At 40.0% G+C, this 13,443-nt stretch overlaps 1 protein-coding gene across 4 annotated transcripts in view; it reads right to left on the bottom strand.

Annotated features, from left to right (window-relative positions):
* LOC102848606 (collectin-11-like) overlaps nt 1-12,950 on the bottom strand; it is a 96,044-nt gene extending 83,094 nt beyond the window's left edge. For all 4 annotated transcript variants that reach the window (XM_006882855.1, XM_006882857.1, XM_006882856.1 and 1 more), the window contains exon 1: nt 12,821-12,950. In XM_006882855.1, the coding sequence (XP_006882917.1) occupies nt 12,821-12,950 (130 nt within the window). The remainder of the gene's footprint in view (nt 1-12,820) is intronic.
* Between the last annotated feature and the right edge of the window lie 493 nt (nt 12,951-13,443).

Below are 13,443 nucleotides of genomic sequence, written 5' to 3'. Positions count from 1 at the left end.
TACTTCTAAGTATTTAATCTTGTGATTAGCTATTGTGAAGGGTATTGTTTTTCTCAGCTCCAGTTCTGTATTCTCTCTGTCACTGTAAAGAAATCCAATTGATTTTTGTATGTTGATCTTGTATCCTGCCACTTTGCTGAATTGGTCAACTATGTCCAGTAGTTTACTTGCTGAGTCTTTAGGGTTTTCTAAGTAAACTATCATATCATCTGCATAGAGAGATAATTTTAACTCCTTTTTGCCAATTTGGATATCTCTTATTTCCTTCTCTTGCCTTATTGCTATCACTAAGACTTCCTTCCAATACAATATTGAATAGGAAATGTGATAGTGGGCATCCTTGCCTAGTTCCTATTTTCAAGGGCAATGCCTTTAATCTCTCTCTGTTGAGAACAATGTGGCTCTTGGGTTTGCATAAATACTTTTTACTATGTTGAAGAGATTCCCCTCTAATCCTATTTCGTTGAGTCTTTTAATCAGGAAAGGGTATTGGATTTTATCAAAAGCCTTTTCTGCATCAATTGATAGAATCAAATCTCTGCACATCCAAAATCTTCTCCAACAGGGTCAAAAGGGAAGCCATCTATGACTGGATGGCACTTAACAACAATAACACCAACATAGAGAGAGATCAGTTGGCCTAGTGGAGAGAAAGTGATGCTACCAAGCCAAAGGTGGGTGACTGCTAATCCGTGGCCCTCAGGCCTGTTTTTCACTGGTTTTGTTCAAACATTCCTCTAGGTTGTATAACCCTAGTGTGTCCACTTGCCATACAGAGGTAACTTGTGGTTGCTGAACACTGTGACACTGATGTGTCAAATGCATTAATGGTTACCCATGGTGGACAGTGTTTGGCGGAGCTCCCTGATTAAAACAAGCTTGGACACAGGAGTGGCATCCACTTCCGTAATAGCTTGTCTCCAGAAACCCTATGAACCTGGAGAAAGGATGAAAGTCACACAAGTGTTGAGGACTTTTGTTCATAGGGTCCCTATGAGTCGCCTACAACTCGATGGCACTTAACAACAACGATGACATGTCAGACAAGGGAATTATATCTAGAACTTATAAAATACTCAAGCACCACAACAAGATAAAGGTAAATAACCCAACTGAAAAATGGGCACAGGAAATGAACAGACACTTCACCAAAGAAAACATTCAGATGGCAAACACATCCAAATCCCTAGCTCTAAGAGAGATGCAAATCAAAACAACTATGAGATAGCAACTCACCCCAAAATTTAGCAGAACAGCAAGCATCAAATGCTGGCAAGGTTGTGGAGAAACTGGTACACTTATTCACTGTTGGTGGGAGTGTAAAAGTATGCAACCACTATGGAAGGTGATATGGCACTTTCTAAAATAGTTGCAAATAGAAATATCATTTGACCCAGAAATTTCACTACTGGGAATTTACCGTAAAGAAATCATAACTGCCACCCAAGCAGATATATGCACACTCATGTTTATTGCAGCTTTGTTCTCAATAGCAAAGAGCTGGAAATAACCAATGTCCATCAACAAACTAATGGATAGAGAAGCTCTGGTATATTCCCACAATGGAATACTATGCAACATTGAAAAAAGAAGGAACTCATGAAATATTATTCAAAATGGATGACCCTGGAGGACATTATGCTGAGTGAAGTGTCACAAAAGGAAAAATATTGCAAAGGGCCACTGTTGTAAAATGGGACTGACTTCAGGTTTGAGGGAAGACAGAAAAGGAGGGGAAGAATGATGTATATTGCATTGAAGCAGATGAGGAAGAGAACTGTTTAAAAGGATATATGAATGGGTACTATTATCATTACAGAAGTCCAGAATGAAGGCTGCTTAGTGGAGTGGACTTAGGGGGGAGGAATTGTATAACAATAAAAGAGTGTTTGGGATTTTTTTTTCTTTTCAAGGAGAAGAGTGAATTGGCGGGGAAGGAAGGAATGGGTAGGAACAAAAGTGCAACAATGAACGACTGGAAACCCTAAGTCTCTGTAAACTTTCATTAAAATTAATATTTTAAAAAAGAGGAAATAACTAGAGGAGCAAGTGTGCCATAATAAATTCTGTTCAAGCTCTACCTACTTTAACATGTCTAGGTCCAATTTGATTTTTTCCCCTATTTATTATAAAGGAAATGTGACCAAAACATTGTCCTTTTGCTCATTTCTTTCTGATTTTCCAATATTGGTAGTAATGATAATCCAGAGGTAATTAAAGGTCCCAAAACAGCACCAACACATTAATAATTTTTTTTTGCAAACCCTACTTACTAAATCAGAAAAGAGAGATAATGAGTTGTTTTTATTATTAACAAAAAGATATTTTAAAGACTTGGACCCAAAACAAGTTTTCTTTCTATTTTTTTTCCATTAATCAGAAAATTCACTTAAAGATAATGATACCAAGGATTCACTTTAAGTGATATTTTGACCATGTTTGCACAGGGCATAACGGCCCTACCCCTGAACTTCTCTTTATTCTCTGCAGACTGGATGGAGTACAGAATCTAGAGTCAGAAGAACCTGGGCTCACATCAAACTCTTCTACTTTGGCTAGGGTACTTGAATTTACCTGGTCTCTATTTCCTCATGTTTGATGACAACTGAACGCTGCTGTTAAGATAAAAAGTTACGTGAACATCTAAAACAACTCTTTGCCTGAACAACTCCTAGCTGTCCCTCTATCAGATTTGAATTTTCAAGACTGTAAATATCATGGGAGACTTGCCATCTTTGTCCTGCATGTAAACATACTTGCCATTTTAATCATTAAATCTAGAGAAGCAGCACTAAGGAAGAAATAGATGTTCCACGGCAAGTCCTCCTCTTGGTTCTGTTCTTTCCTATTTACCATGTCTTTTGAGGGTAACTCATATCTATTTCTTAAAAATAAAGGCTTTTGTCAAGCATTGTTCATAAATGGGTAGGGTTTGAAGTGTTGATTGTCCACTAGTCTCAAAAGACATAAAAATATAAATCCCTGCTGGTGATGAATCTGGTACAATATTTCTATAAACGACTCTACTCAAAAATTACATGCATTTTATAATGCATGCCTAGGGAGCATAACAGCATTTTTCCTACATGCTTTTCTTTATCAGGTATTGATTGGGGACTTATTTCCAACCGAAAGTTCTAATGATAAGTTATTTCTTTACCAAGAGAAGCTAACATTTCAACTGTCTAGTTCCTTTTCAGGCATCATTAAAAACAATGCTGTCTCCTCTCTCCTCCCACAAGGAAATAAAGAAAAGGGTGGTCAGTAGTTACTACTTGCTTGGCTCTCTGCAAATAGTATATAAATCTCTGAGCAAAAATCTGGTTATATTATGTTTGTAATCATTCTTGATCCCACTAGGAAGAGGCACTTCGATTATTTTAATACAGACCATAGGGTACTTTGGTGCTGTAGACAATTCTTTAACTATTACTACCTACTTCTAAAACTGAACAAACAAGTCTGTGAACAAACTTAATCTCTACTTGACAATATGAATGTGAGTAAATGCCAAAGCACCAGAGTACAATGGAATAACAGAAAGAGAAGATACTCAGAGACCATAGAACAACCGGTTAATTTTACAGAAGAAACAGGTCCAGACAAGTAATACCATGTTTGAGAAGAGCTAAATCCCTAGATAGTATGTATTATTTAGAACACATTACTGGCTTTATCAACTTCATTTTAAGGGATAACAGGCAATAATTTTTTAATTAATTTGACAAAGCCTATAAAAGAACTATGAACTGACTTAAAGACACAAATAGATGTTTTTCATCTTAAAACCAAATGTTTTCAATCATTGTGGTCATTGTCGTTATGTGCTGTCAAGTTGCCTGCAACCCATAGTTACCCCATGTACAACAGCCCTAAACCCTACTCTATCCTATGTCAGTCTTATTGTCTCTGACACACGTACCCTCATTACTCCAGTCACTAAAATCAATTCATCTCACAGAGAGACTTCCTCTCTTGCACAGTCCCTCCACCCTTCCAACAGTGATGTACCTCTCAGAGAACGAGTCCATCCTTGCAACATGTCCAAAGTATGTCAGACAGAGTTTCAGAATCCTTTCCTCCAAGGAGCAGCCTGGTCTCACCCTCTCTCTAGAACAAACCTGTTTGTTCGCCTAGCAGACCATGGTATATTCAATACTTTTCTCCAGCACCACAGCTCAAATGCATCAGTTCTCCTTCTATTATTCCTAGCCATTATCCAGCTTTCTGATGCATAGCAAGCAATTGCAAAGACTATGGCCTGGATCAGGTGCACCTCATTCTCCAGTCTGGCATCATTGCTCTTCAATACTTTGGAGAGGTCTCTGACAGCCGATCTTCCCAGTACAATTTGTCTTTTAATTTCCTGGCTGCTGGTACCAAGAGTGTTGATTGTGGAGCCAAGCAAACTAAAGCTTTATTTTTTTATTTTATTTTATGTGTACCATCAAATCAGATCTGACTGGTACAGGAGGAGATTGGCCCTCCTTCTCCAGCAGAGCATCTGATGGGTTGGAACCACGTACCTCTGGGATTGCAGTGCAGCTTCTTGCCACTAGACCACCAGACCTCCCTCAAACTAAATCTCGTAAAAATCTCAATCTCTTCACCATCTATCATGATGCTGCCAATCATCCCAGTGGTGAGAATTTTTGTTTTCTTGATGTTGAGTTTCAATTCATTTTTTTTAAATTTATTATTCATTTCAATGAAAATTTACAGAGACTTTGGGTTTCTATTCATTTATTGTTGCACTTTTCCCCCCTCCCAGCCCTCCCCCTAGTACACTACCCTGTTGGAAAAGTAAAAGAAAAATTCTTTCATTGTTTTATAAACCCTCCCCCAGGTCCACTCCACTGTATACAGTCTTTACTCTGGACTCCTGTCATGACAAAAATACCTAATCACATATCCTTTTTAAACAGTTTTCTTCCTTATCTGTTTCAATTCTTCCTTATCTGTTTCAATGTATAAAGCAGTATACATTATTGAACCCATATTTCTCAGTCTCCCCCTAACCCTGATGTCAGTCCTATTTTAAAACAGTGGCACCATGCAGTATTTGTCCTTTTGTGACTGAGATACTTCACTCAGCATAATGTCCTCCAGAGTCACCCATTTTGAATAATATTGCATGAGTTCCTTATTTTTCAATGCAGCATAGTATTCCATTGTGTGAATATACCACATCTTCTCTATCCATTCATTTGTTGATGGGCACTTAGGTTGTTTCGAGCTTCAATTCATATTTAAGGCTGAAGTCCTTGAGGAAGGAATATTCTTTGTGCTGTCAAAATGAGGTTTTGCTTTTTATAAGTTTAAAGATAATGTTTGGTTAGCATTATTGTTGCTGTTATGTTCTGTTAAGTCACCTGTGACTCATAGTGACACTATGTACAATTGCTCTGAGCTTTGTCCTATCCTGAGACAATTTCATTGTCTCTAACACACCTACCCCCATTACCCAGTCACTAAGTGAACCAATCTCATCCAAGGTCCACTTCTCTTGCACTGTCCCTCCACACTTCCAAGCATGATGTCCTTCTCCAAGGACTGCCCAAACTATGTGAGTTTCAGAAGCATTGCCTCAAGGACTAGCTTAATTTCATCTTCTCCAAGATAGACCTGCTTGTTTTCTTGGTAGTCCATGGTATGTTCAGTACTCTTCTGCAGCACCACAACTCAAAAGTATTGATTCTTCTTCTATAATCCTCATCATTGTCCAGCTCTCTGATGAATTCAGAAGACCATGGCTTGTGTCAGGCACACATTAGTCTCTAGACTGATATTGTTGCTCTTCAGTAGTCTGGAGAGGACCCTGGCAGCAGATTTTCCCAATAGCACTATTAGACTCGTAATAACAAATTTTAAACCAAGTGCCAACTGATAGTGGCTTCCTGAAAGGTTTATGTTGAGAAAAATTTTAAAGACAGGTTTGGCTTCAATAGAAAAACTACTGCATTCCAAAGAGCATAGGGAAAACAATGTATATCATGTACTTACAAAACCAAGCCCTCCAGATTTGGGTACTAAGTAAAACATTTTTTAATAAACAGACTGTAGCTTATTCACCTCTCACCCTATTCCTCAACAAACTCAACTCATTACTGTCAAGTTGAAATCAACTTATTATAGCTACACTTATTATTAAACCTAAAACTTATTATTAAACCTGTTGTTGTCATTATGTCAACTCATTTGTGACTCATAGCAACCCTATGTACAACAGCCCTAAACCCTGTTCTATTCTGTGCCAATTTCATTGCCTCTGACACACCCATCCCGATTACCCTAGTCACTGAATCAATCCACCTCATAGAGGGTCTTCCCCTACTGCACTGTCCCTCTACCCTACCAAGCACAATGTCCCTGTCCAAGGACCTGTCCCTCCTTACAACATGTCCAAAGTATGTCAGACGAAGCCCCAGAATCCTTGCCTCCAAGGAGCAGCCTGGTTTAATCCTCTCTACGATGAATCTGTTTGTTTTCTTGGCAGTCCATGGTACATTCAGTACTCTTCTCCAGCACCACAGCTCAAAGGTGTCAATTCTCCTTCTATCCTCCCTAGTCATTGTCCAACTCTATGATGCATAACAAGTGATTGCAAAGACCATGGCCTGTATCAGGTGCACCTTAGTCTCCAGAGAGACACCGTTGCTCTTGAGTACTTTAGAGAGGTCCCTAACCGCCGACTTTCCCATCGCAATACTTTTTTTTAATTTCCTGGCTGCTGGTGTCTAGAGTGTTGACTGTGGAGCCGAGCAAACTGAAGCTGTGAACAATCTCAATCTCTTCGCCATCCATCCTGAAGCTACGGATTGGTCCAGTGGTGAGAGTCTACACTGGTTTTACAAGATTGTCAATTGTACAGGAGGAGATTGCCTATGGATCCACTTTGGATTGATCAGCACAACTCCCTACAGACTATACCTCTTGCACTCTCTGGTTGTGTTGGTGATATTAAGCGCTGATCAACTGGGTATGCCTCGTAGCAATCCTATGAACAAAATCCTATGAATCCTATCCTATTTTGTGCCATCCTCACAGTCACTAACACACTCTAGGCATCGCTGTAGTCACTATGCCAATCTACCTAGTAGAGGGTTTTCCTCTCATTGACCATCCTTCTATCCTTCCTAGCATGATATCCCTCTCCAAGGAATGGCCTCTCCTACCATATGTCCAAGTTGCCATACAGTGGTCACTTGTGGTTGCTGTGAGGCTGAACATTGTGACACTGATGTGTCAGATGCTTTAATGGTTGTTTATCCAATGCGGACAGAGAGTGGGGTGGAGCTCCCCGATTAAAACAAGCTTGGAAGGAGGAGTGGCATCCAATTCCATAATAGCTTGCCTCCGGAAACCCTATGAACCTGGAGAGAGGATGAAAGGCACCCAAGCGTAGAGGACTCTCCTTCATAGTGTCGCTATGAGTCGCCTGCGACTCGACGGCACTTAACAACAACCACCACCAATATGTCCTAAGTGTGTCCCTCTCTAGGGCATAGCCTATCCTAGCAATATGTCCTAAGTGTGTGAGACAGATCTTCATCATCATTGTTTCAAAAAACACTCTGGCTACATCTTCTCCAAGACATGTCTGTTTGCTCTTTGTTTGGCAGCCCACAAGACAGTCAGAAGTCTTCTCCAACACCACAATTCAAAGTCTTCAGTTCTTTCTCTGTCATCCTTATTCGTGTCCAGCCTTCAGATACATAGAAAATAACTGAAAAGACGATGGCTTTAACCAGGTGCACCTTACCTCTCAAACTGACATCATTGTTCCTCAATAATTTAGAGAGGGCCCCGACTACAAACTTTCGCAATGCAATATATCTCCCCATCTCCTGACTACTGGAACCAAGTTTATTTGATTGTGGATTCAAGTAAGATGAAGTTGATGGCAGTTTCAATCTTTTCTCCATCTGTCATGATGTTGCCTGTTGGTACAGCAGTTAAGATTTTTTTTTTCCTTCTCATTGAGATGCAATCTATTAGGTCCTTAATAAATGAATGAATGGCCAGTGAATGAATGGTGATCACCTATGTGCCTATTTCCCCTTTAAGGAGCCTAGATACTAACTGAAAGGATTGTGGTTTTAACCTACTTAGCCACTCCAAAGGAGAAAGACCTGATGATTTGCTTCTATAAAGTTTACAGCCAAGAAAACTCTAAGCATCTGTTACCGTGTCACCACGAGTCAAAATCAGCTCATAGCATGCAGCAATAATTTCCCTTTAGAGAGTAAGAGCTGTATTACATTTAGATTTTTAGCTCTATTAACTAACTCAACTTCTCATACATGTTGTTGTTAAATGCTGTTAAGTAAAACTCATAGAGACCCAAAGATCTGAACCTTGTTCTATCCTGTGCCATCCTCACACTTCCTGACACACAAAAGCCCTTCGCAATAGTCACCATGTTAATCCACCTGGTTGAAGGTCTTCCTTTCCTTCTCCAACCCTCCACCCTTCCCAGCATCATGTCCTTCTTCAAGGAACATCCCCTCCTAGTAACATGCCCAAAGTATATGAGGCCACGCCTCATCATTCCTGACTTCAAAGAGCACTCTGGCAGCACCTTCTTCAAGACATAGCTGTCTCTTCCCTTGTCTGTCAGTTAGATGTTCAGTGTTCTTATCCAACACCACAGCTCAAAGTTATCAATTATTTTTCTGTCATCCTTATTCATTATCCAGCTCTTAGATGTATAGCAAGTAATTGGAAAGAAATTGCCTGAATCAGATGCATCTTAGTCCTCAAACTGACATCATTACTCCTCAATAACTTGGAGAGGTCCTTAACTGCAGATTTCCCATTGCAATGTGTCTCTTTATTTCCCAACTGTGGCACTAAGAGTGTTAATTGTGGGCCCAAGCAAGATGAAGCTGTTGACAGTTTCAATCTCCTCTCCATCCATCATGATGTTGCCTATAAGTCCAGCATTAAGAATCTTTGTTTTCTTGATATTGAGACTGAATCCATACCAAAGGCTGCATTGCTTGATCCTCAACAAGTGCTTCAAGTCCTCCTCACTTTGAGCAAGCAAGGTTGTGTCATCTGCATAATGCAGGTTATTGATGAGTCTCCCTTCAATCCTGATGCCACATTCCTCTTTACAGAGTCCAACGTCTCAGATAATTTGCTCAGCATACAAATTGAATAGGTATGGAGAGAGAATATAGCCATGATGCACTAAAAAAAAAAAAGTCTTGGTTTTGCACTTAAAGTCTGATATATAGAGTATAATAAATCATTTTAAAATATATTTCCTTCTTATGTACACAAGTAACTTGCTAATTCTCATTAGCCATATGGTGGTGGAAACTTTTATCCACTCCCTGGGGTCAGTGAATTGTTAGGGATTTATAAGTCACCTATTTAGAAACAGAATACACTTCTGTGTACTCACATTGGTGATGGCCTGGCCTGAAGATAGATATGATAAACGTAGCACACAATACACATACCATTCCAAAAAGTAACGGTGGCCTCGTGGTAAGAAGTTGTACTGCAATCTCAAATGCATGTGGTTCAAATCCACCAGCTGCTCTGCAAGAGCAGGATGGGCAATCTCCTGCAATTCACTGCCTGTGAAAACCCATCAGAGGGTCAGCCATGGGTCGTTTCTGACTTGATGACACACCACCACAACTCCCTTGTTTTACTGAAAAGATTTTGAAGTTCCATCTCACATACTTTGGGCACGTGGCCAGGAGGCACCAGCCCTTGGAGAAGGACATCCTGCTTGGAAGAGTAAAGGAATAGTTCAGAAGAGAAAGATCCCGGATGAGATGGAATGACACAGTAACAGGATAGTAAAAAGGGTGGGTGTATCAGAGGCAGTGAGATTGACTCACGATCGGGTAAGGCTCAGAGCTATGGCGCATAGGGTCACTATGGGTCACAGTCAACTAGATGGCACTTAACAATAACAAAAGTCTCTGATGCCACAGTCTATACATAGCTTGTCAGATTGCTAACCATAAGGCCTTGAAACTGTGATAGTTTAAATCCACTAGTCGTAACATGTGAGAAAGATGGACTCTCACCTTCTATATAGACTTACAGTCTCAGAAACACAACGGCAGTGAGTTTGCTATCTTTTTTGTATTTTTAAATAATATTTTAAATTATATTAGGTTGATGATATTTACTCAATTTTACAAATGAAAAAACTGAGACTAGAGAGAAGTATTAGTTTATCCAGAATCATCTGGCTTATAAACGGTGAACTAGCAGCAAGTATATTACAAAATCTTCATTCTTTTCACAGCCTATATTTTCTTAAAGATAGGGATCTTTACGAGTATATGAAATTGTAATAGCGCCCATAGGGCACAAACAGTACAGAATGGTGGGAAATATTCCTCATGACTAGTATTTCTAAAACACTTCTTACAAGGATCAGGGTTTTCCTCAACATAATACACAAAAACCTGAATGGTACAGTTCAAACTCCATCCCCAATTCTCCATGACTGTGTGAGGGCCATATACATTTTAGAGTCATGTGAGGAGTGGTAAGAACATTCTGGACTCTTGTCATATGAATAATACCTAGTCATTTATTCCTTTTATACAGTTCTCTCCTTTGTCTGTTTCAATGCCATATACATTATTTATCGATCCCCTCTTTTCTTAGTGATCTGGGGGGAAGGGGACAGGGAGAAAATGTGCAACAATGAATGAATGAAAATCCAAGTCCTCTATAAACTTACAATAAAATCTCAATAACAAAAAATAAAAGAAAGAGCATTGATAGCCTCCAAAGAGTCTCTAAGATCCAAAGAGAGAAGTCATTTCTATAAGTGAGAATCCAGATCTCACTCTGCCACGGTTTCTAATGGTAAAATGAAAACTCTCACTCACAAACCCACATGAGTCAGCATTTTAAAGTGTTTTGGTTAGGGCTATGAAGTCAGAAGGGAGCTCTCATAGCCTAGTGGGGAGGGAATTGCACTGTCAACCCAAAGACAGGTAGTTTGAATTCACCAGTTGCTCCTCAGGAAAAAGATGTGCATTCTCTCTGTTGTGATTTACAGTCTCTGAAAAGCCACTAGAGGGTCTACTACAGTCAGTTCTGACTGGACTGCAATGAGTTGTTGAGTTATGAAGTCAAGATGCCAAAATTGCTCACTCACCAAAACTCCTGAGTAAATGGCATATGTTGATTAGTTTCAATTTCCTCCAAGCACTTTGAAAGTCAAAATGTTTATTATCATTAAAACAAAATTTATTTTAAAAAAATACAACAGGGGAGCTCTGGTGGCCTAGTGGCAAGGTGCTGCAACTACAATCCCAGAGGCTCACGGTTTGAATCCACCAGATGCTCTGCTGGAGAAGGAGGGACAACCTCCTCCTGTACCAGTCAGATCTGATTTGACGCTACACTCACACACAAAAATAATAAATTAAAAAAATACAACAAAACACCCTAGTGGGCTTTTTGGAACTGCAGCACTGGCTTCTTGGTTTCCACACAGCAAGGGAAAGCAGAAAAAAGAAGAGAAGCTTCCCAGACTCTGTCACTTTCTTGAGGGATTTTCTGGTAGCAGAACTTTCTGGCTCCCCAGGCCTAATGCTGGGTCACCTGGTCATCACCTCAAAGAGGGAAGTCACTTCAGGGGATGCCTGAGAGGTGCTGCCTCCCCTCCCATCCCTGCATTCCCTGAGGTCCTTGAATTCTGTCAAGCTGGACCCAATTATCATCTTCTTTATTTTGTGCAACAGGAGATATAATGGGAGTTTGTCTTTTTTTTTATTGTCTTTTTTTTCACTACACTCCTTCTGTTTAATATGGACTATCTTGATCTTAAAATGGAGCTAGAAAAATGCATCAGTTGAATAAGTATATGATATAGACATATGGCAGAGGCCTGGGACATTGCCTATTTTTTTTCCCTAAGGGGAAAAATATAATATACTTGCTTATAAATATCAAAATCTGGCCCTCCACTTCTCTTTCCCCAGTGCCATTAAAAAATATGGAACGCTTCACGAATTTGCGTGTCATCCTTGTGCAGGGGCCATGCTAATCTTCTCTGTTTAAGAATAGCAAAGGTTTGAAATCTCTGGCCTATTAAAAGGAGATACCACTCTAAAATCTTCAGATACTAACAACTTTGGGTCATTTTTTTTCATATGTTGCTGTTAATTCCACATCTGAACTACAGAACTATCTCTACTTTTAAATAAATTCTAGCTAATGCAATAAGAAAAGTGAACATTGCTCAGGAAAGCATAAAGAACTGTCAGTAACCAGCATAGATGGAGGATGGAAGACTTCAAAGTTATACAACTTCCTTCAAATTGCTTAATTTCTCTGAACTTCAAAATTCATTTCGTGAAAAATGGCATTAAATTAGCTAATCTCATTATAAGCATCATATGATGCTCAGTGGAGAGGACTAAAATGCAAATAAACTGCTATCTTCAGAATTAAAGAATCTGGAAGTTAATGAAAGTTTATACATTAAGTTGTCCAACCTCTTGTTTTATAAATACGTAAACTGAGGCCCAAAACCTTGAGGGGATGTACAGAAGATCAGATAGTTTGTGCCAGAGCTGGAACTGGAACGCAATCTTCAGTGCCTTTTCTATAGGATGTACACCTACTGTACACACGATACTGAGCCAGGGATGGGTAAAGATAAGGAGTAAAGGCATTGTGTCTACTACAGGGGGTAACCAGATACTAATAGTGAGCTTCTTCAGTAAGGTTACTGCTCATAGGAGCCTAAGTGACGGGGGAACCCCCACCCCAAATCCCGAAAGCAGCCTGCTTCAGAATCAAGGGAGGAGGGAGTTGGAAGCATTACCTTTAAGGCCTGGGACGAGAATCTGCATGGAGCAGGCCTCTTCGGCAGTCTGTTGAGGATAACCAGATCTTAGCAGCGACAGGAATGTGAGGCTAATTAGAGTGCCCAGAAACGCCAGATCTCTCTTCATAATGAACACTTGCAGGTCATTGACTCCTAAATAAAAGAAGGAATAAACAGTGACGGGAATTCTGAAAACTTGGAATAGCAACTGACAATGTACAGGGCCACAGGCCAGGCTCATGGTCTGACCTCCTGTGGGACCAGAAAGATTGGAGACCATTGTGTGTTAAGAGGGACCTGGCCAGAGCACTGGATCTCTACCACGTGGCCTCATGCTACCACTCACCTCTTCTTGAGCACCTCTTCCCGGAGGTAGTAATAAGCACTACTTATTTTGTTAAGGGACCTCTGGTGCCACAGTGTATAAAGAATTGTGCTGTGAATTCAGGGCAGACCATCCAAACCCTATGGTTGCTCAATGGGGAAAAGACTGGCAATCTTCTCCTGTGCTATTTACAGCGTCTGAAAACCACTGAAGGTTTGGCTATGAGTCCATTCTGACTCAAGGGCAGTGAGAGAGTTTGAGAGTTTTTAAAAACACCTCTTACAATGTTACATAT

Source organism: Elephantulus edwardii, unplaced genomic scaffold (assembly GCF_000299155.1).
Source record: "Elephantulus edwardii isolate Elephantulus edwardi_28Jun2011 unplaced genomic scaffold, EleEdw1.0 scaffold00025, whole genome shotgun sequence".
NCBI classification, from domain to species: Eukaryota; Metazoa; Chordata; class Mammalia; order Macroscelidea; family Macroscelididae; genus Elephantulus; species Elephantulus edwardii.
Note: the sequence above shows the minus strand (reverse complement) of the source record. Positions and strands in the feature narration are given on the sequence as shown.